Raw genomic sequence first — 16,567 nt, 5'->3', positions numbered from 1 at the left:
AAATTGCTCACCATGTTATGCAAACAGAAAAATGCATTCCTTTAGCCACCATTAGCACCCAATGCAGATACATGCATATTTCACACATATACTGATTGGTTAGATCACAAGAGTTTAGGGTTATTTTATTTCCTCCTAGATTCAATAATATTAAACAAAGGAGATAGACTGTTTCATAGCTTCAGACATGGGGAAGAAATAACTTGGATGACCGAAATATTTCCTTCTTCAGTTGTACTCCTTTGAAAAAAAAACATTTAAGCAATATTTTCTCTAACTCTGCACCCTCCACCTACATTCCCATCAATACTACCTCTCACAGTAATGCTGTACTATGCCTTCTGTTTATTTCACGCATTTCATGCGTGCTAGGAGAGGGAATCAGAGGAATTAATGACTAACAGCCTTAGATTCATGGTTCTTGTCTTCATCATTCCCAAACAGACGGGCTTGGGTTGAGATTGAGACTCTGCAATTACAAAGACCAGATTCAGTGAGTAAGATAAGGGAATAAGTATAGCAATCTGCACTTAACATATATAACAAAAGTATTAGTTAACATTATTTTAAAATAATTACCGATAACCCTATCTAAGCAAGCCTTGTATCATACATTGGGTCGGTCCTCGAAGATTTGCTGGAAGTGTTTATATTTCTGGCCTGTGTTTGGAAGCCTGATGCACAAGCTCTTTATGCCCACTTTTTTTCCATAGCACCATCATGCTTCTATAGTAGAATGTCAGAGCACCATTGAGCTGAGTATGGTATGCTATATTGTCAACATAATCTTTCTCAGAATTCATGGGATTGAAGTTGAAGAATGAACTACAGCATTCCAATGCAGAGAATCTAATAATTAGAGGATAGAAGTATATATGGCAACTTCAGCTTAGTTTTTTTTTTCTAAGCCAGGCCCTGAAAATAGTCATTACATGTACAGCTATTTATTTTTTTAAAAAGGTTATAAATCTTGACCTGTTTGAAATCATCCAGTAAACATCAAGGAAAAGCAATGAAAGATATAGAGGTGATGCATATATTTAGGACTCACACCAATATGAGGTACTCTTGAGCAATTGCTTGAGGGACAACATTTGTTATCACCCATATTGAGTCCTGTGGCATTAAAAGCAACATCTGATAGCTGAGCAGTCTCCACAATAGCCTGTTTGTTTGATATTAGAAGCATTATGGGAAATCAAGTTTGACCAACATCCCTAGAATAACTGCTGTCATCTCTATTTACAAAAGGCCAATTTGTAGACAGCTGTGCACCATGTTCTGCAAGTCAGTTTAAAATTACCCATAGCATTTGGAACTACAGAGCACCATATTTTGTGAATAAACTGTCGAACTTGATGTCTCATGCTATTAAAAAACTGGATAAGCTAATGAGATTCAAATTGAATTCATCTAGGATTCATTTTGTACGAGCCTTTTTTAGAAGACTGATGCAATCTCTTCTATAACGACAAAAAGTGTGTAGGAAAAGAATTATAGTCTAGTCGTTTCAAAAATTATGCCTATTTGCCTGGTTACTCAAAATATTAAGAAATAAAGCTCTTTTAGTTCATTAAGAAAAAAAGAATAATTATAAAAATGGCCAAGGTTTCTTGAACATATAATATTCAGAATATCTGAAAGAGGATTTCCAGCTAATGGCAAATGGATTTAATTCTAATCATTATTCTAATAAGGTCAGCATCACCAAATTGTATTTCTTGCTGCTCAATTTTTATTTTATTTTTCAGGCAATGTTGCAGACTTCTTTTCTATAGAATGGTTGGAAAATCTATCTGGATAAACAACTCTTGTTTTTAAATTATGACTAAACCATAGTTTCTCCTCTTATTCTCTCTTTGGTATTGATAATTATATTAAAACAGAATGCACTTTAATTGTGCATTATTTTATTATAAGCTTGCTCCTCTTTAAAAATCCTAAAATTTACATGTAGAAGATATAATTACTTCTTGTGTATAATCAACAACTTTATGCTTTAATGTGTACTATATTTTATAAGCCATTAACGAGAATCATTAATCTTGTAATAATTTGTTTTATTCCTTAAACAATTGCTTTTAAAACATAAAATGAAACAATTTATTTAGAAATTACAAATTGTATTTACTGGTAGGTGCACTATATACTGTATAAAAATTCTATTCCTTCTGCTAGCTTAAGATTTAAAATAAATATTATTTATGCATTTAGCTACCACAAACGAATAGTATTATCAGAAAAACTAAAATGAAGAGAAAATATATTACAAATATAGCACATATTGATTATGTCATATTGAAGGGATGCATTTCACAAATCAATAAATAGGGAATTAAAATGTTCAACTCCACAGACTGCAAGTTAGTTAAACAAGCATAATTAGATAAAACCCAATTCAGTTAACAATAAAAAATGAAAAAGTATCAAAAGCCAAGAAATCATAGATGTTTACATGTCACACCTAATATAACACTTTGAATGTCACTAATATTATTTACAAAATGCCTGTGCTATTTCTGAAGTCTCTGTAATGATCCAAGATAAATATTACTCCTGGATTTTTGAAAAAGCATTGATGAAGATCTATGGGTGTGGCTGGATAGAGGCCTCTTATTTTTCTTCACTGAAACATACTTCTCTTCCTTAGGAGGAGGCGCGGGGATTGGTTTCCAAGGTATGGGGTTGTAAAAGGCTGGAGCTGGATAGGCATTTCCATCTGGGTATGCTGAAAAGTTTAGAAAGCAATAGTTAGGAACTAGTATGCAAGCTAAACTTCACTGTCAAACTGAAGAAAATAGTGGATTAATTATAAAGTATTTGATAGCCTGACTTAGTCATGATTAAATGAAGATTCAAAGAGCTTTCCTTGACTGATTTATCTGGCATAAAATTGCAGTTTTTCGCCTCATCGACCTAAACCCATTGATACTCCTTTCAGCTCTGGTCTACAATTTGCATAGGTTCTTTCAAATATTACTCAGAATTTGCTTTTATGACAGCAGCACTTATGGTATGCAGACATTTTTATATTGCTTAGCAAACAAAAGACCATCATGCCCCTAATCATATCTTCTTCAGCTGCATCTGTCCCTTCTCTGTAGTGTACCTCCACCCTTAGCCTGGTTGGTTCCAGGCAATCCAGTAATCATTTAATTATTAGGCTGTGTGATATTATCTTGTATTTATCTTCACTGGAAAGAAAAAGAAACCCCTATGTCTTTCTCTTTCTTCTTAGGCCAGGAGGATTTTTTTAAAAAAGTCTGTTGTAACTAGTAACAGCAATACAATGTGACATATTTTAACCTATTTGCTATAATAGTGAAGTAGGTTATATTTGTAGGCATATGCAGATCTCTATGAGGTCACTGGTATGCTGTTAAGTATGCTCTGAAGGCCTGTCTTAGCACTTAATGTCCCTTCACATCCAAAATATTTACCACCTGGCTAATTAACATTTTAAAGAAAACTTTTGAAAAATCAACATTTCTATACAAGTTGAGGATATATTGGTTATAGTAGTTGACTGACTACTGATACAAACTTGCAAGTTTCCCATTGACATAGGCATAGCCAGCAGAAGCTGGGCGGGGCTTGTTTTTAGAATTCTGCAGCCATTCTTTGAACATCCTCTCTGATTTTTCTTTTTTCTCCTGTAATTCAGCTTCCCGTAGCTTTTCCTTTTCCTGCAAAAGTAATAGGCATGTAACCATATTTAAATACAAAGTGCCTTGCAACCTGCAAAAATATATTTCATCCAGGTAACTGACTGCTCTAGAAACAATCGGGTTATAGTTACACTTTTAAGTCATACTGATTTGAATTGGATTATTTAATAAGCACATGCTTAATTCTCACACCAAAATAAAAAGTTTTAAAGGTGCTTGTAATCTATAGTGGGTTTAAATTTTCCAAACCAGATTTAAAATCAGCAATATGTTTACAATTTAATCATTATTCTGAGTATATCAACACACAGCATCTACCTTCTTTTGGTGGGACCAGGGTAGCAGTACACTGACTTGTAAGGTAATCTTTAGATTAGAGATGCTGGCTTTCATAAAATGTGAGCAATGTTAGGATATGATTGGCCTATAACAGGAGTGTCAAACTGGTGGCCCATGGGCTGGATGCGTCACACATAGGCCACAGCCACCTGGCTCCGCAAAGGCAAAAAACATCACAATACTTCACGTGACGTGATCGAGTTTGATACACGTGACCTATAACAGCCAAACCTGCTAAAGCCTACTGGGGCCAATTTAATCTAACAACACAGTCTATTTTTTTCCTTATTAAAAATGAATTGGCTTTTGTTTTTATGTTGAATTGTTCTCTATTATAAGCTACCAGATCTGCATTGTTTAAGTTGGATAACTACGTACATTTTATAAATAAATTAACGAAGTTTTATGAAAGCCTCAGTAAAGGTCAATGTTCATGGCTGCATGTATTTATGATTATGTCACATGAAATACTGCAGTTTGGAATATAAGAAGAATGCAAGGTTAAAAAGCATAAATTAATGAATGGAAGTTTTAAAAATATATTTTATTTGTAAAAATAACAGAATAGGGAAGACACACTAGAGCTAAAAGAAGGTAGTCTGATTTTCAGGAATGGAGTTGATGACTACATGAACCATTCTTGTTTCTTCCATGACTACATATTGCTTTATGTTCTTTAAATTACTTGTCTCTTTCTGAGAAATTTACCAATTCCACCAAACTATAAATTTTTTGGTCTTCCTTTTCACCAGTTTCTCTAAGAGGGAAGAACATAATGAATATGTGTATACGTATGTAAAATTATTTCAGCTACTCTTTTACTTAACTGGTTAATCATTTTATTCACAGTAGTTACTGCATTAGCCACATTGTAACAGATATTTCAGGACAATATATACAACAATTTAAAATTCAATTATAAATGAATATAGCACTAAAATATAAAAAAATATCTCAAAAAAGGCAGATTAGAAAGCCTAGATTAACATGTGTATAAAGAAAACCCTGTGCTGAAAGATACTGTCAAATATGCAAAATGAGTTGTTGTGAGAAACATATTCTACAAATGTTATTTCATCACTGAAAACATATTTCATCATTTCTCGCAACTGTGGATTTTTTATGCTTCAGTCTTAAACCTAACAAACAAGATCCAATTATCTTTAACCAGAATAAACAGGAAAAAACTCATTCTTTTTTAATGTTAGTAATTTACACCAAAAAAGAAAGTTCAGTTATAAGTTTTTTCCAAATAAAAAGCTAAGTTAAACTTACTTTCTCTTCTTTCTTTTTTTGAAGATCTTCAGTGTTCTTTTTCTTCAGCCATTCCTTATACATTTCTTTTGCTTTTTCCTTTAACTGTATTTTCTCAAACTCTTTTATTTCCTTTTCCCTTATTTCTTTTTTGAGCTTACGCTGTCTCTCTTTTTTTTCCTGCAGAAGTATTATTTTAGAAAATATAGGTAGAACTATTATTACTCAGACAATCTAAGTTCTTGATATCCTGAGCATTCATGAATACCTACAACTGAAAAGTATGTGCTCCCAATGCAGATTTACTACCTGGCTTATATACCATGGCTATTTATAAGGATACTATACTCTTCTTTTGCAAATTGAACCTGTCAGAGTCAATCTTGGACATGATTCAATGAAAGAAGAAATGTTTCATTTCCACTTTCTTCTGGAAGTCTATGGGACTTAATGTAGCATTTTTTCATTTTGCTAGTTACTGGTTTTATGACAGTTATTTACCATTTTAACCAAGAAACTTTGGTTATATGTGTTGCTCTATGCAGAAGAGGTACACTTATAAGCTTCCTCAATTGAGCATACAAAAAAAAAGACTATTTTCATATTTGTAGGCTGATTAGGTAATACCTGGCTAAGATTACTCATAAAGGGTCATCAATAAACAATTACAGGAAAATGCATGTGACCATCTCCATTTTAAAGGCCCATTGACCATCTTCAGCCTCAGTGGATTTATATAATGTTTTGTCATTTTATACTATGATTTTTTCATGTATTTTTAATAAATGCATTTAGGAAAAAAGTTTGCTCATAAATATAAATATTAATATTATAGCTGTGTTTCATGTACAAGACAATTGTGATTGTTTGGTTTATGTCATGCCCAAATTAGTCAAGGGAAGACCAAAGTAAGGCTAAAACAGAAAAGAGTGGGTGAGTCTCTAACTATTCATGCCACTGCTCAAGCTTGTTTCAGAATGGCTGACATTAAGAATTATTGATTTTTACCATTTATTGTTGTCGCTGGGGGCAGGGAGTTCTTTTTTTTTTAATTTTCTGTACTCTGTTTTCACTGCTTGTAAACTGCCTAGAGTCACTGTGAGTAGATGACATATAAATTTCCAAAATAAAAAAGAGAGTGAGAGAAAGAGAGAAAGAAAGAAATCTGTATCCCACCTTTATTATTTTTATAAATAATTTTCCTCACAACTACAATCGTACGAGGTGGGTTGGGTTGAGAGTGAATGACTGGCCCAAAGTCACCTAGTTAGTATCTCATGCCTAAGGTAGGGCTATAACTCACAATCTCTTGATTTCTAATCTGATCCTTAACCACTGGACAATATAGAGGGAAATGCCAATGTTCCTTATTAAAACATATATACAGGTAATCCCCCAAGTTCCAAAGGTTCCCTTAGTGAATGTTCAAAGTTATGCGATAAGTGCCCCCTAGTGTTTGCGAGCAAGTCCCCAAAATACAAATGGGCCAAAGAAACCTTGGAGGCCTGTTCCATCACTAGACCTCCCCATGGCCTTCTCCACCCTGAGAAACCTCATGTGCACGTAACGAACTGCGCATTCGCCCATGCATTTGATTAGTGAATGTGTGGGCGAAAGCAGGGAGAGATCTTGTTCAAGGTACAAGTTTCATTTCTACGAATTTTCGAGTTATGAATGGAATGGGCAGGCTCCATTACATTTGTAACTCGAGGATTACCTGTATACTTTTTAGATTATTAACCTGGTCTGCTGATATCAGCCCAAAACAATCTATGTACCATTAGAGTTTAACTATCTCTAAAGCAAAATACCGAGCAGCAGCAGCATCACATATCATAACATCAATTCTGCATACCTGAACATGCCAAAACTAGTATAGTTTGTGCTTTGTATTTAGCAAAAGCAGTCTGACACCTCAGTTAACAAAATTGATTTTTCCATTTGTCTACAGGGCCTCCACAGGAAGAAAATATAACAAGGTACAGATGGCAAACAAAAAATTACAACATAATAGTGAACATAGCTTAATTATTTTATTAATTTCCCCAAAATAAAGAATTTAAAACACTTTATACTTACGTTACAAAACAATTTACTAGTTACATAACAGTTCTTATGTGTGTTTTTTTCTTGTTAAATTTGCAGTTAGAATTTTAGCCTAGTTGTTAAATTTCCTCTGAACCATTGCCATTCTGGGATAATTTGACATCTTCTGGAAGGTAATTATTCCAGATAAAACAGGTCTGTCTTATCTGGAATGTCATGTCTGGAGCATTTCAAACTGCATCTATTTTGGATGATTTACTTTCAAAAACTGCTAAGCTGCCCCAGGGATAGCATGACCTGGAAAAGAACTGACATTTTACCTATCTGTAATTGATGGTTTTGGAATCTTTCTGGTATAATATATATTGGTCTTAATCTCAGTGTATGTCTTCCAAACTGTGTGGGCAATTTGTATGGGCAGTACTCAAAGGTTAAGATCTATCTAGTGCATATTTCCCAAATTTGCAACTTCCACATATCCCAAAATTCTTAGCAATGGCTGGGAAATTCTATAAACTGAAATCCCACTAGTTTGAAAATTGCCAAGGCCTAGGAAACATTCCTATACAGCAAAGAGTATTCCGAATTACTTGCAAAATGTATAAAAATCATTGTAAATAATATAAATATAAGCCAAATGATTATCATTTGGTTATGAATTACATAAATTATGTTTAAGTCTCATGTATTTTCCTGTCTAAAACTCAAATCAATAGAAAACAGAATTTAAACAATCTTTAACATTAAATTAGCAGAAAGCAGGTATTTTTAAGAAAAGAGTTTTTAAAAAAACCCACAGGAATTTCTATTTAACCATGAGGAATTTTCTTCATTAGCAGCACCGATACTGAGCAAACTGCTACCCAGAAAAAAAAACCTCAGTATAACAAATGGAACCTAATTCTGAAAATACACGTTTGTCTGTTATTAGTTAATTGATCTTAATCACTGTTATTAACAAAATAAGGAAGGTCACGTTTTCATCCTAAGGGGAAGGAAATACATTAATTCCTGCTGAATAACCAAAATAAAATCTAACTAAAAATCTACAGTGGATTTTAAAAGCTTAGGAACTAAAATATTATTTTGGTTCACATTAAAATAGATATTATATACCATATCACAAATATAATATATAACTGAAAGAGAAAAGCAGTTCTTCACCCTTTTCACCTCTTCATTTTTTCTCTGGACCCACTCTTTGTGTTTCTCTTCAGCAATTAATTTTTTTCTTTCTCGTTCTTGTTTTTCCTTTGTTGCTTCCATTTGCTGATTCATTTCCTATTGAAAGAGATGGAAATTACTCTTTGCTTCTTGATTGCTTTGCATAAACCACAGCAACTTTGGATCAAATACAGTTCTCATTGCAAAGTACATGACAAATTCATTTTATTTTAAAGTAACAGTTACCAGAAATCTTTTTGCTACCTAATGTTTTGTTATGATGTGTGTATTTAACTTATCATAAAGTTTTCTCTGATGAATGAGTATGCAGTTGTGTAAGGGGCTACATGGATGAATAGTTAATGAATATCTTGGATGTTTGTCCTTCCAGAACCTGTAATCTAAGCTTGTCTTGATGAAAACAATAAACATTGAAGTCATTTCTAGATAAAATCTACAGGCTGAAATTCATGTTTTGAGGCATATGTCCAAATCCTTGTTCTCTTCAGAATCATGAGGTGCCGTTCTCCTAGTCACCCCAAAATGTACTCAGAAGAAAAGGGTTAACCTTATTTTCTTTTCAGAGGCAGAGTATGACCTTGGCAAACTGCGAATTGCCCTGAGTTTTCTTCTCAGCCATCTCACTGAATTAAGTTGCAAAATACAATGTGTTCGTGCATTTATTGAACATGTTAAACATATTAATTTTAGTTCTGACTGACTGGGGACAATATTGGCATCAATGTCCCTAGTTGAGAAAGATTAATTCTCCTCCGAGAATTAGATTAGAAACCTCAGTTTGTGCAGACAATGAATACTTAAATCAAACTCAATTGCTCCTTCACTCAAAAAAAGCTAATGAACAAATCATCACAGTAAACATAGATAAGGATCCCACGGTAAACATGGATTAAGGGCCAAAATGTTAATAAACTTTGGTTTGTGTTTGGTTTGCTTCACTGAAAAGTTTTTAACTGGCATCAGTTTTTGCATTTTTTTTAATGTAAGGTGTTATGCTTGTTTACCACCAGAAGTTGATTCAATATGAGTGGCACATAAATAAGATTAATAAGTTGTTATTAATCTCTTATTCAAGTTCCTTGTGTGGAAGAAAGCAAGATTGTGCAGGTCTGTTCTACTAACCTAATCTTTCTGCCTTTCTCATGTTTCTGCTCAGGATATGTGAATGAGGCAGCCATGCATACATAAACTAATGAAATGGAATGATCTATTTAGTGATATCAACATCTTTGTATAATTATTGGCTACATGCAAACGTTATGATTTAATGAAGATCTCACTGATATGGATTGGGCTACATAATGCTCTAAGCCACAGGTCGGCAACTTGCGGCTCCGGAGCCGCATGCGGCTCTTTGAGCCTTCCCCTGTGGCTCCCAGCCTCCTCTGCCTTTGCAGAGAGAGACAGAGACAGAGGCAATTGCACTTCCCTGCTTCTCTCTCTCTCTCTCTCTCTCTGTGTCTGTTTGTGTGTGTGTTGTGTGTGTGTGTATGTGTAAAAGAGAGTGCACTCACAGTGTTCTCCGAGGAGCTGAAAAGCTTTCTGGGCGGAGCTCCTCCCTTTGCTGCGTCTTTGAAGGAAGCAGGAAGGGCAGGAGAGAGCTAGCTAGCCCAGCTAGGCTGACTCAGGAATTCTGGGAGTTGAAGTCCATGAGTCATAACAAGAGACGAGGTTGCCTACCCGGAGGTTGTTGGACAACAGCTTGAAGCTTGCCAGGTGAGCAGCAGATAGGAGGGGGAGAGAGAGAAAGAGAGAGAGAGGGAGAGAGAGAGAGTGGGGGAAGAGGAGTGGCAGACCAAGGGCAGATAGAGAGGGAGGGAGAGAGAGAGACCCTTTTGACATCTAAAATGAAGATAACACTGCATATATCCTTTTTTTACCTTTGTGTGTATGTAATTTTATTCTCTTAAAGCATTCTCTTGGTGATCATTGTTTTAATAGTATGGATATTCCCAAGAGTCATATTTTTACTTTTATTTTTAATGTGTATATGTGTGTGTGTGTATGTGTGTGTGTCTGTGTGTGTGTATGTGTGTGTGTATATATATATATACACACATATACACATACACACACACACCTATAATAAAGGTAAAAAAGGATATATGCAGTGTTATCTTCATTTTAGATATCAAAAGGGTTTTGCGGCTCCCAGTGTTTTGTTTTTGGTGGGAAACGGGTCCAAGTGGCTCTTTGAGTGTTTTGGGTTGCCTACCCCTGCTCTAAGCCATAATGTAGTTGTTTTTTTGCTTAGCATATTGTGTAAACCCAGCTCTTAAGATTTGTAAACATGTTTTATTTAATGTAAATATGTTTATTGTTGTAACCATAGTTCATAACACAGAGATGCCATAAAATACATTAAATCATAATGAAAATATAAAACAAAGTAATAGAAGTATTAGAAGTAAAAATGTTGCAATAAAGTCAAAGCTACAACTAAGACCTTAAGTATTTCTAAGTGTAAATGACAACAACTTGTTTGCTGACTGTTAGAAACACATGTGAAATATAGTTTAATTTTGCAAGGCTTGAGGCCTTGAGTTCATCTGTCATTAATAATTTGGGCCTGATCCCATTGTAAATGAAGCAGTGGAGGATATAATGGATATCTTCCACTTGATCAGCACCACCACCACCATCACCATCAGGACACAGGCACTGTTCAATAGGGAGCTTACAAAAACACTCCCTTTGAGATATGCAGAGGGCCTGGCTTGCAGGCAAGGGATGCTACAGTCATTCTCAGGGAAGAAACTGGTTATTTTAACCAAGTACTGGAAGAGGCTTCTATGTTTTACATAATGACACCAAAATGAAACTGTGGATGATTGTACTGTTAAAACATGATTTACTGCAATGTTTCATCCCAGCAACTGTTGCTTAATTAATATACCATGTTTAACGAAATTGAAGAACACACATGAACCACTTGGTATCCTCATTTTTTTACTTAACAATATTTTGGACTTAGGGAAAATTATTTCTTGAGCCTAGGCCAAACTGACTTCCTAAAGATTGCTCAGAATGTTTTAAAATTAATTAAAAATTTAGAACGTCTTTTGTTCTTTGCCAAAAGTGCTTTTTTTTCCCATTTACTAGAATTCAAAACTGGCAAACTGAAAGAAGATTTACATTAAGTAGATAAAATAATAGTTATGACAATAAATTCTTTCACCAGTCATTCAAAAATTACTATTGCATTACAGTCAAAAATGTCTATCAGCATAGATAGCAATGGGAAGGTAGAATTTTTCCTAAAATGCAGTAGTGCAAACAATATTGAGATTAATATAAAGACTGCATCATCTCAAAAAATAAAGTGGGACTATTCTGAATATTACTAGAAAATAAATTCATGAGCAAAAAGATTACTAATACAAAACTTTTTAGAAATAAATTTAATTTTGAAATGGACAAAGGCTCAACATATTCCTCTAACACAGCGGTTCTCAACCTTTGTGTGACGGCAACCCCCGTCACACGGACGCGCCGCTCATGCGTGGCGCGTCGCACATGCGCGGAGCCGCCCCCATGCGTGACGCGCATGCGCGGTGGCGGCCCCATGCATGGCGCCCCCTGAGGGGGAAAAATGGCAGATCACGTTGTTTGGCGACTCCCGTAAAATGGTCGCTTGACCCCAAATGGGGTCGCGACCCAAAGGTTGAGAACCGCTGCTCTAACAGTCATGTAACATACTACAGTTTATCACAACATATGTCGACCATAATATAGTCAACCATCTCTTATCACGGATCATATAACTTCACTTACCCATGAACAGCACACATTCTTTCAGGTGTTAAAGCTTCAATATAGACATGGGTAAAAAAAATTTCAAAGTATTAAAATATTTTAAATTTAAATGTTTAGGAGGGAGCTGGTTAAGTAAAATGCAAGTAACAGCTTCTATCAAGCATAATATACGTACAACACAATAAAAATAGGCACAATTAGTAATGAATCAGGACATAATCAGCAAACAAAAAGCAGGGTAAATATGATCAAAATATAAAAAAATCTATATTTAAAAAATAATTGGGAAAATATGCATTTTGATGTCTCACCGTCTATTGCTAATTATAAAGATAATAAGCTATGTATTCACCTCCAAAGCTTTTGCTTGAAAACGAGCACGTAGTTCTCTCTCTTTGCAAAGGAACCATTCTTCCCATGGTGAAAGACTAGTATGAGCAGGTGAATGTTTATTTTTATCTTTAATTTGTTCCAGACTGTGAATTGACAAATAAGAAATCAGATGCAATAGTGTTTATGAATACTATTTTAAAATAAATCTGTTTTCAAATAAAACAAGAAACAAGTAATTTTATGAATAGTTCTTTACAATATTACTATAATTATGGGACTTTACTCAAAAATTTGTTTGCTACTGTGTAGGCTTCTCTGCCTTTAACATTCTCCATGAAATTCTATAAATCTGCTTCTGTAGGAAAACAGAAAGTGGTCACAGGAAAGAGAGAAAAAATTATATTATAATAAAAATCAGTATAACCTTAGTAGATTTCAGCCAATGTTATACAGAGTTCCATTCATATAGCACAATGTCTCTCTCCTCCTGTATACAGAAATATATAGCAATAACTAATAAATTCAATTAAAATGAAACTGTTTTCCTCCAATAAACTTTTTTTCAATGTATACTGGTCACAGAAGATACGGCTTTTCTGTATTGCATTAGTATACTGTAAACACTCATTCAGAATGTGATCAATGCATATATAAAATATTGTACTCAGATATATGCCAAAAAATATCAAAAGCTCATACCCATGTATTTCAGAATTGCAGATTTTTCATAATTATATTGGATGGAGGGGGGAAATGACATGATTAAATTCATGATTTGATCTAAATATGTATTTTCAATATATATGAATGAATATGAATATGTGAATTTAATTTTAGTTAAAAATGTATATTATCATAAAAATGATAATCAGAACATTTCATCTATGTCTAAGGTCTTTATGATACAGAAAAATAAGCTCTGGTCCTATTGTAACACATTGTTTGCTAGCCAATGAGTATGCAATTGTTACCACAGTACCCTGGATTTTTTGAAGCAGCCACAGTATTCAGATGCATGCTTTTGATTTTTAGAGGTGCAACAAAGTATTCATTGTTAATTATACTATGACTTTTGAAATTAACTCAAATGATGAGGCCTTGTGATAGAATACCAATGTTTGTTTTCCTAAAATATTAAAATAGTGTATAATGGTTATCAATTTGAAGGTGGAGGGGGAAGGTGAGTAAAGTTTCTGTCCAGATTTTTTTGGCTGGGAAATGATCGTAGATGAATGTTAATGAGTAACTTTAATTCCTTAAACACATTAAACATAAATACAAAATGATATTTATAATATATTGTAATCCAAGAACATTCCTTTTTCTATTATTTTTTAATACAAATACACTTGCTACAAAAACTAAGAATATACATCAAGCTCCTTCCTGTCTTGGTAAAGATAAGTCTTGCCAAATACTAATATTTGTAGACATCATTTCTTCAGTCTTCCAAACGGGTCCCTTTCAGAGATCCATGGTCCAATTCTCTGAGGTGCAGTCTCAACACAATTGTTTAGGGGAAATGATCCCTAAATCAGGACTACCATTTCTGCAGTTTACTTCTGATTATTTTAGCAGCTTTGTTTTCCTTGCCTTTATACCACTTCATGTTTAATCAAATCAATGCCTTTATATGATAGTGCTCATCTGATTTACTAAGAGCCAAAACATGGATATTTGAAAGTAACCAAAATGCGCAAAATTATCTTTATAAAATTTGTTATATAAATGTTATATAAGCCATTCATGCAATGTTATCTGATTTTGTTCAATTCCAATTTATGTGTCCCCATCTAATTTGGAGGATATTCAACCCTCCAGACCACAAAAATCTGATCTTTGTGCCCCTTCTTGGATGTGAAGTACTTGAATATCCACTTTATTCTTATTTCTTAAAATTTTACTAATCACTAAGCTTGTTTTCAGTTATTTATTGATATGACAATTCTAACTTTCTAACTTGACACACATCCACCTTGTCTATGGGAAACGAATATCCAATCAATCCCTGGTAAAACACAAACTAGAAATAAATTTCTAGGCAAGAAATTGGATTTCTAAGTTTTATATATTTGTAGGATGTATAAACTGCTTCAGTCTAATATGGCTCTATGCAGTATATAAAGCAGAAGCCATTTTCTCCTATAAATTAGTATAGAATCTCTGTGTAAAATATTGAAGATTAGTCTTTGGGGCAAATACGCCATTAACCAACCTAAGGTATTTAAAAAATACTATGATGCCCTTTCCTGTATAACAGATGCCACTTCCAGTGCTTTAGGGTTAACTTTGATGACACTTTATTGGGGCAAGAACAAACAGCAACACTGCACAATAGAACAAAGGGGAAATTTTGCCGTTTTGCAGACTTCTAGGCTCTGTCCAGTAGTGATATAAAACTCCTTGTTTCAGTTTGTGGCACCTCAGGGCAGAGGCGTTTGGATAAACAAAATGCTTTCCATTAATATTAAATATAGTTTTCCAGTGTCTTTCAAACTATCTGGGCCCCCATTAGCTTAATCAAAAAAAAAGCCTAATAAAAGTATAAAGTTGCACTGTGAGTGACACATTACCTATGGTGGTGTTTCATCTTCTGAGGGATGCTCGATCCCCTGCTAGTTGTTGTTTCTCCCTCTCCCTCATGGTGGAAATCTGATAACTCTGGATGGAAACTGTCAGAGACCAGGGAGAAAGTGGAAGACTTGCCGGCCCCCTCGTCATCAGAACTAGCAGGGGAGGAATAGACTGCCTCCCGCCTGCTTTTGGGGGGCTCGGAAGTAGGCATGATGGTGACTAGTACCTGCGAAGAAAGGAGCGAATGGAGCGAGAGGTCTTCCTGGACGTCCCTTTCCCGCCTCTCCACCTCGAATAATGCCCGACTCTCCCCACCCTACCCATGGCTACGCCTCAACCCCTCTCTGGGACAGGCACCCCAGCCTTTGCACCTTCCCTTCCCGTTCAACGGTCCACTGACGCAACGCCCCCACGCTACCTGAGGCCGCCGCTTCTAAACCCGCAGCGCCTACTCCGCTCCCAGTCGTCCCTGCGGCACAGCTGACTCCACCAATCACTATGCGCAGTGGATGTCATAGCAACAGGGACGCCTCCTGCCGTCTCTCAGGAGCCCGCCTAGAGCGTCTCGGTCCCCGCTCCGCTTTGGCGGTGCGTGGCTTAGGCTCCTCCTTCATTTCTATTTGTCTCCACAGCTAGCCTTAATTTAACTTTTCCTTCCCTGGTTGACTTACGGCGCTTTAATAAATGTTCAGAACCCACAACTGCATGTGGGCCTGTATAATCTTCCCGATTCTTCTCTCGCCGTCCAGTTATGTCTGGCTGAGTTACTTCAACAATGCACCGTCTCCGTCACTATTGCAGGCGAATCTTCATTTCAATACTGGGCATCAAGCTGGCGGGAGTGTTTTGCGCGACATGTCAAAGCTTAGCCAAAGGGCTTAAGTTCTCAGTGAGGCTGAGGCTTGGAATGCGCAAACAATGGAGTTCGAGCGCTGTCTGCATGTGTTTCTCTCTCCTCCCCCCTCCCTCCTCTGCGGAAATGTGCATTAGAAAGCTTTCCAGGAGAACAAATCCGCACCCGACTTCCTTCAGGTTCTGAATTAAGATATATATATTTTTTTACGTTCTGCTGTAATTTTCCTGCTAGCATGGAGCAAGTTGCAAAAAAGATGTTGAGACTTTCGAGAAAGAACAAAGAAGAGCAACCAAGATGATTAAAGTCCTGCAGAGTAAAGCGTGAAGAACGATGGCAGTGTTTGGGTTTGGCTACTCTAGAGAAAAGAAGGACTAGGAGGGATATGATAGCAGTATCCCAGTATTTGAGAGGCTGCCCCCCAAAAGAGGGAGTCAACTTAATTTTCCAAAGCACCAGAGGGCAGGACAGGAAACAATGGATGGAAATTAATTAAAGAAGCAACCTGGAATTAAGGAGAAACTTCCTAACCGTGAGGACAATTAATCAGTGGAACACC

General features: G+C 35.5%; 1 protein-coding gene across 5 annotated transcripts; it reads right to left on the bottom strand.

Annotated features, from left to right (window-relative positions):
* Positions 1-220: 220 nt before the first annotated feature.
* On the bottom strand, positions 221-16,063 carry CCDC34 (coiled-coil domain containing 34). 5 transcript variants are annotated; one of them, XM_039367111.1, is made up of 8 exons: positions 15,574-15,653; positions 15,155-15,381; positions 12,601-12,724; positions 8,472-8,588; positions 5,283-5,441; positions 3,545-3,686; positions 2,638-2,728; positions 221-469 (listed from the first exon to the last, which is right to left on the bottom strand). In XM_039367111.1, the coding sequence occupies exons 2-8, from the start codon at positions 15,364-15,366 to the stop codon at positions 391-393; spliced, it is 924 nt and encodes a 307-aa protein (XP_039223045.1). In that variant the 5' UTR covers positions 15,367-15,381; positions 15,574-15,653; the 3' UTR covers positions 221-390. The 5 variants fall into 5 exon arrangements, with proteins under 5 accessions (XP_039223045.1, XP_039223043.1, XP_039223041.1 ...); XM_039367109.1 differs by lacking the exons at positions 221-469; positions 15,574-15,653 and adding an exon at positions 15,827-16,063 and having other exon boundaries at positions 2,040-2,728; XM_039367107.1 differs by lacking the exon at positions 221-469 and having other exon boundaries at positions 2,040-2,728.
* Positions 16,064-16,567: the final 504 nt, after the last annotated feature.

This window comes from Crotalus tigris, unplaced genomic scaffold (genome assembly GCF_016545835.1).
Source record: "Crotalus tigris isolate CLP2741 ecotype Arizona unplaced genomic scaffold, ASM1654583v1 scf7180000020579.960993, whole genome shotgun sequence".
Classification (NCBI taxonomy): Eukaryota; Metazoa; Chordata; class Lepidosauria; order Squamata; family Viperidae; genus Crotalus; species Crotalus tigris.
This window is presented reverse-complemented; position numbering and strand designations above follow the sequence as displayed.

What these genes read in the sequence shown, in the direction of transcription:
- CCDC34 (XM_039367109.1), bottom strand. Translation starts at nt 15,366, where the DNA reads ATGCCTACTTCCGAGCCCCCCAAAAGCAGGCGGGAGGCAGTCTATTCC. An exon ending in TTCAAGCAAAAGCTTTGGAG is followed by an intron (nt 8,589 to 12,600) that starts GTGAATACATAG and finishes CTCTTTCAATAG; the next exon opens with GAAATGAATCAGCAAATGGA. An exon ending in AAAATGAAGAGGTGAAAAGG is followed by an intron (nt 5,442 to 8,471) that starts GTGAAGAACTGC and finishes ATACTTCTGCAG; the next exon opens with GAAAAAAAAGAGAGACAGCG.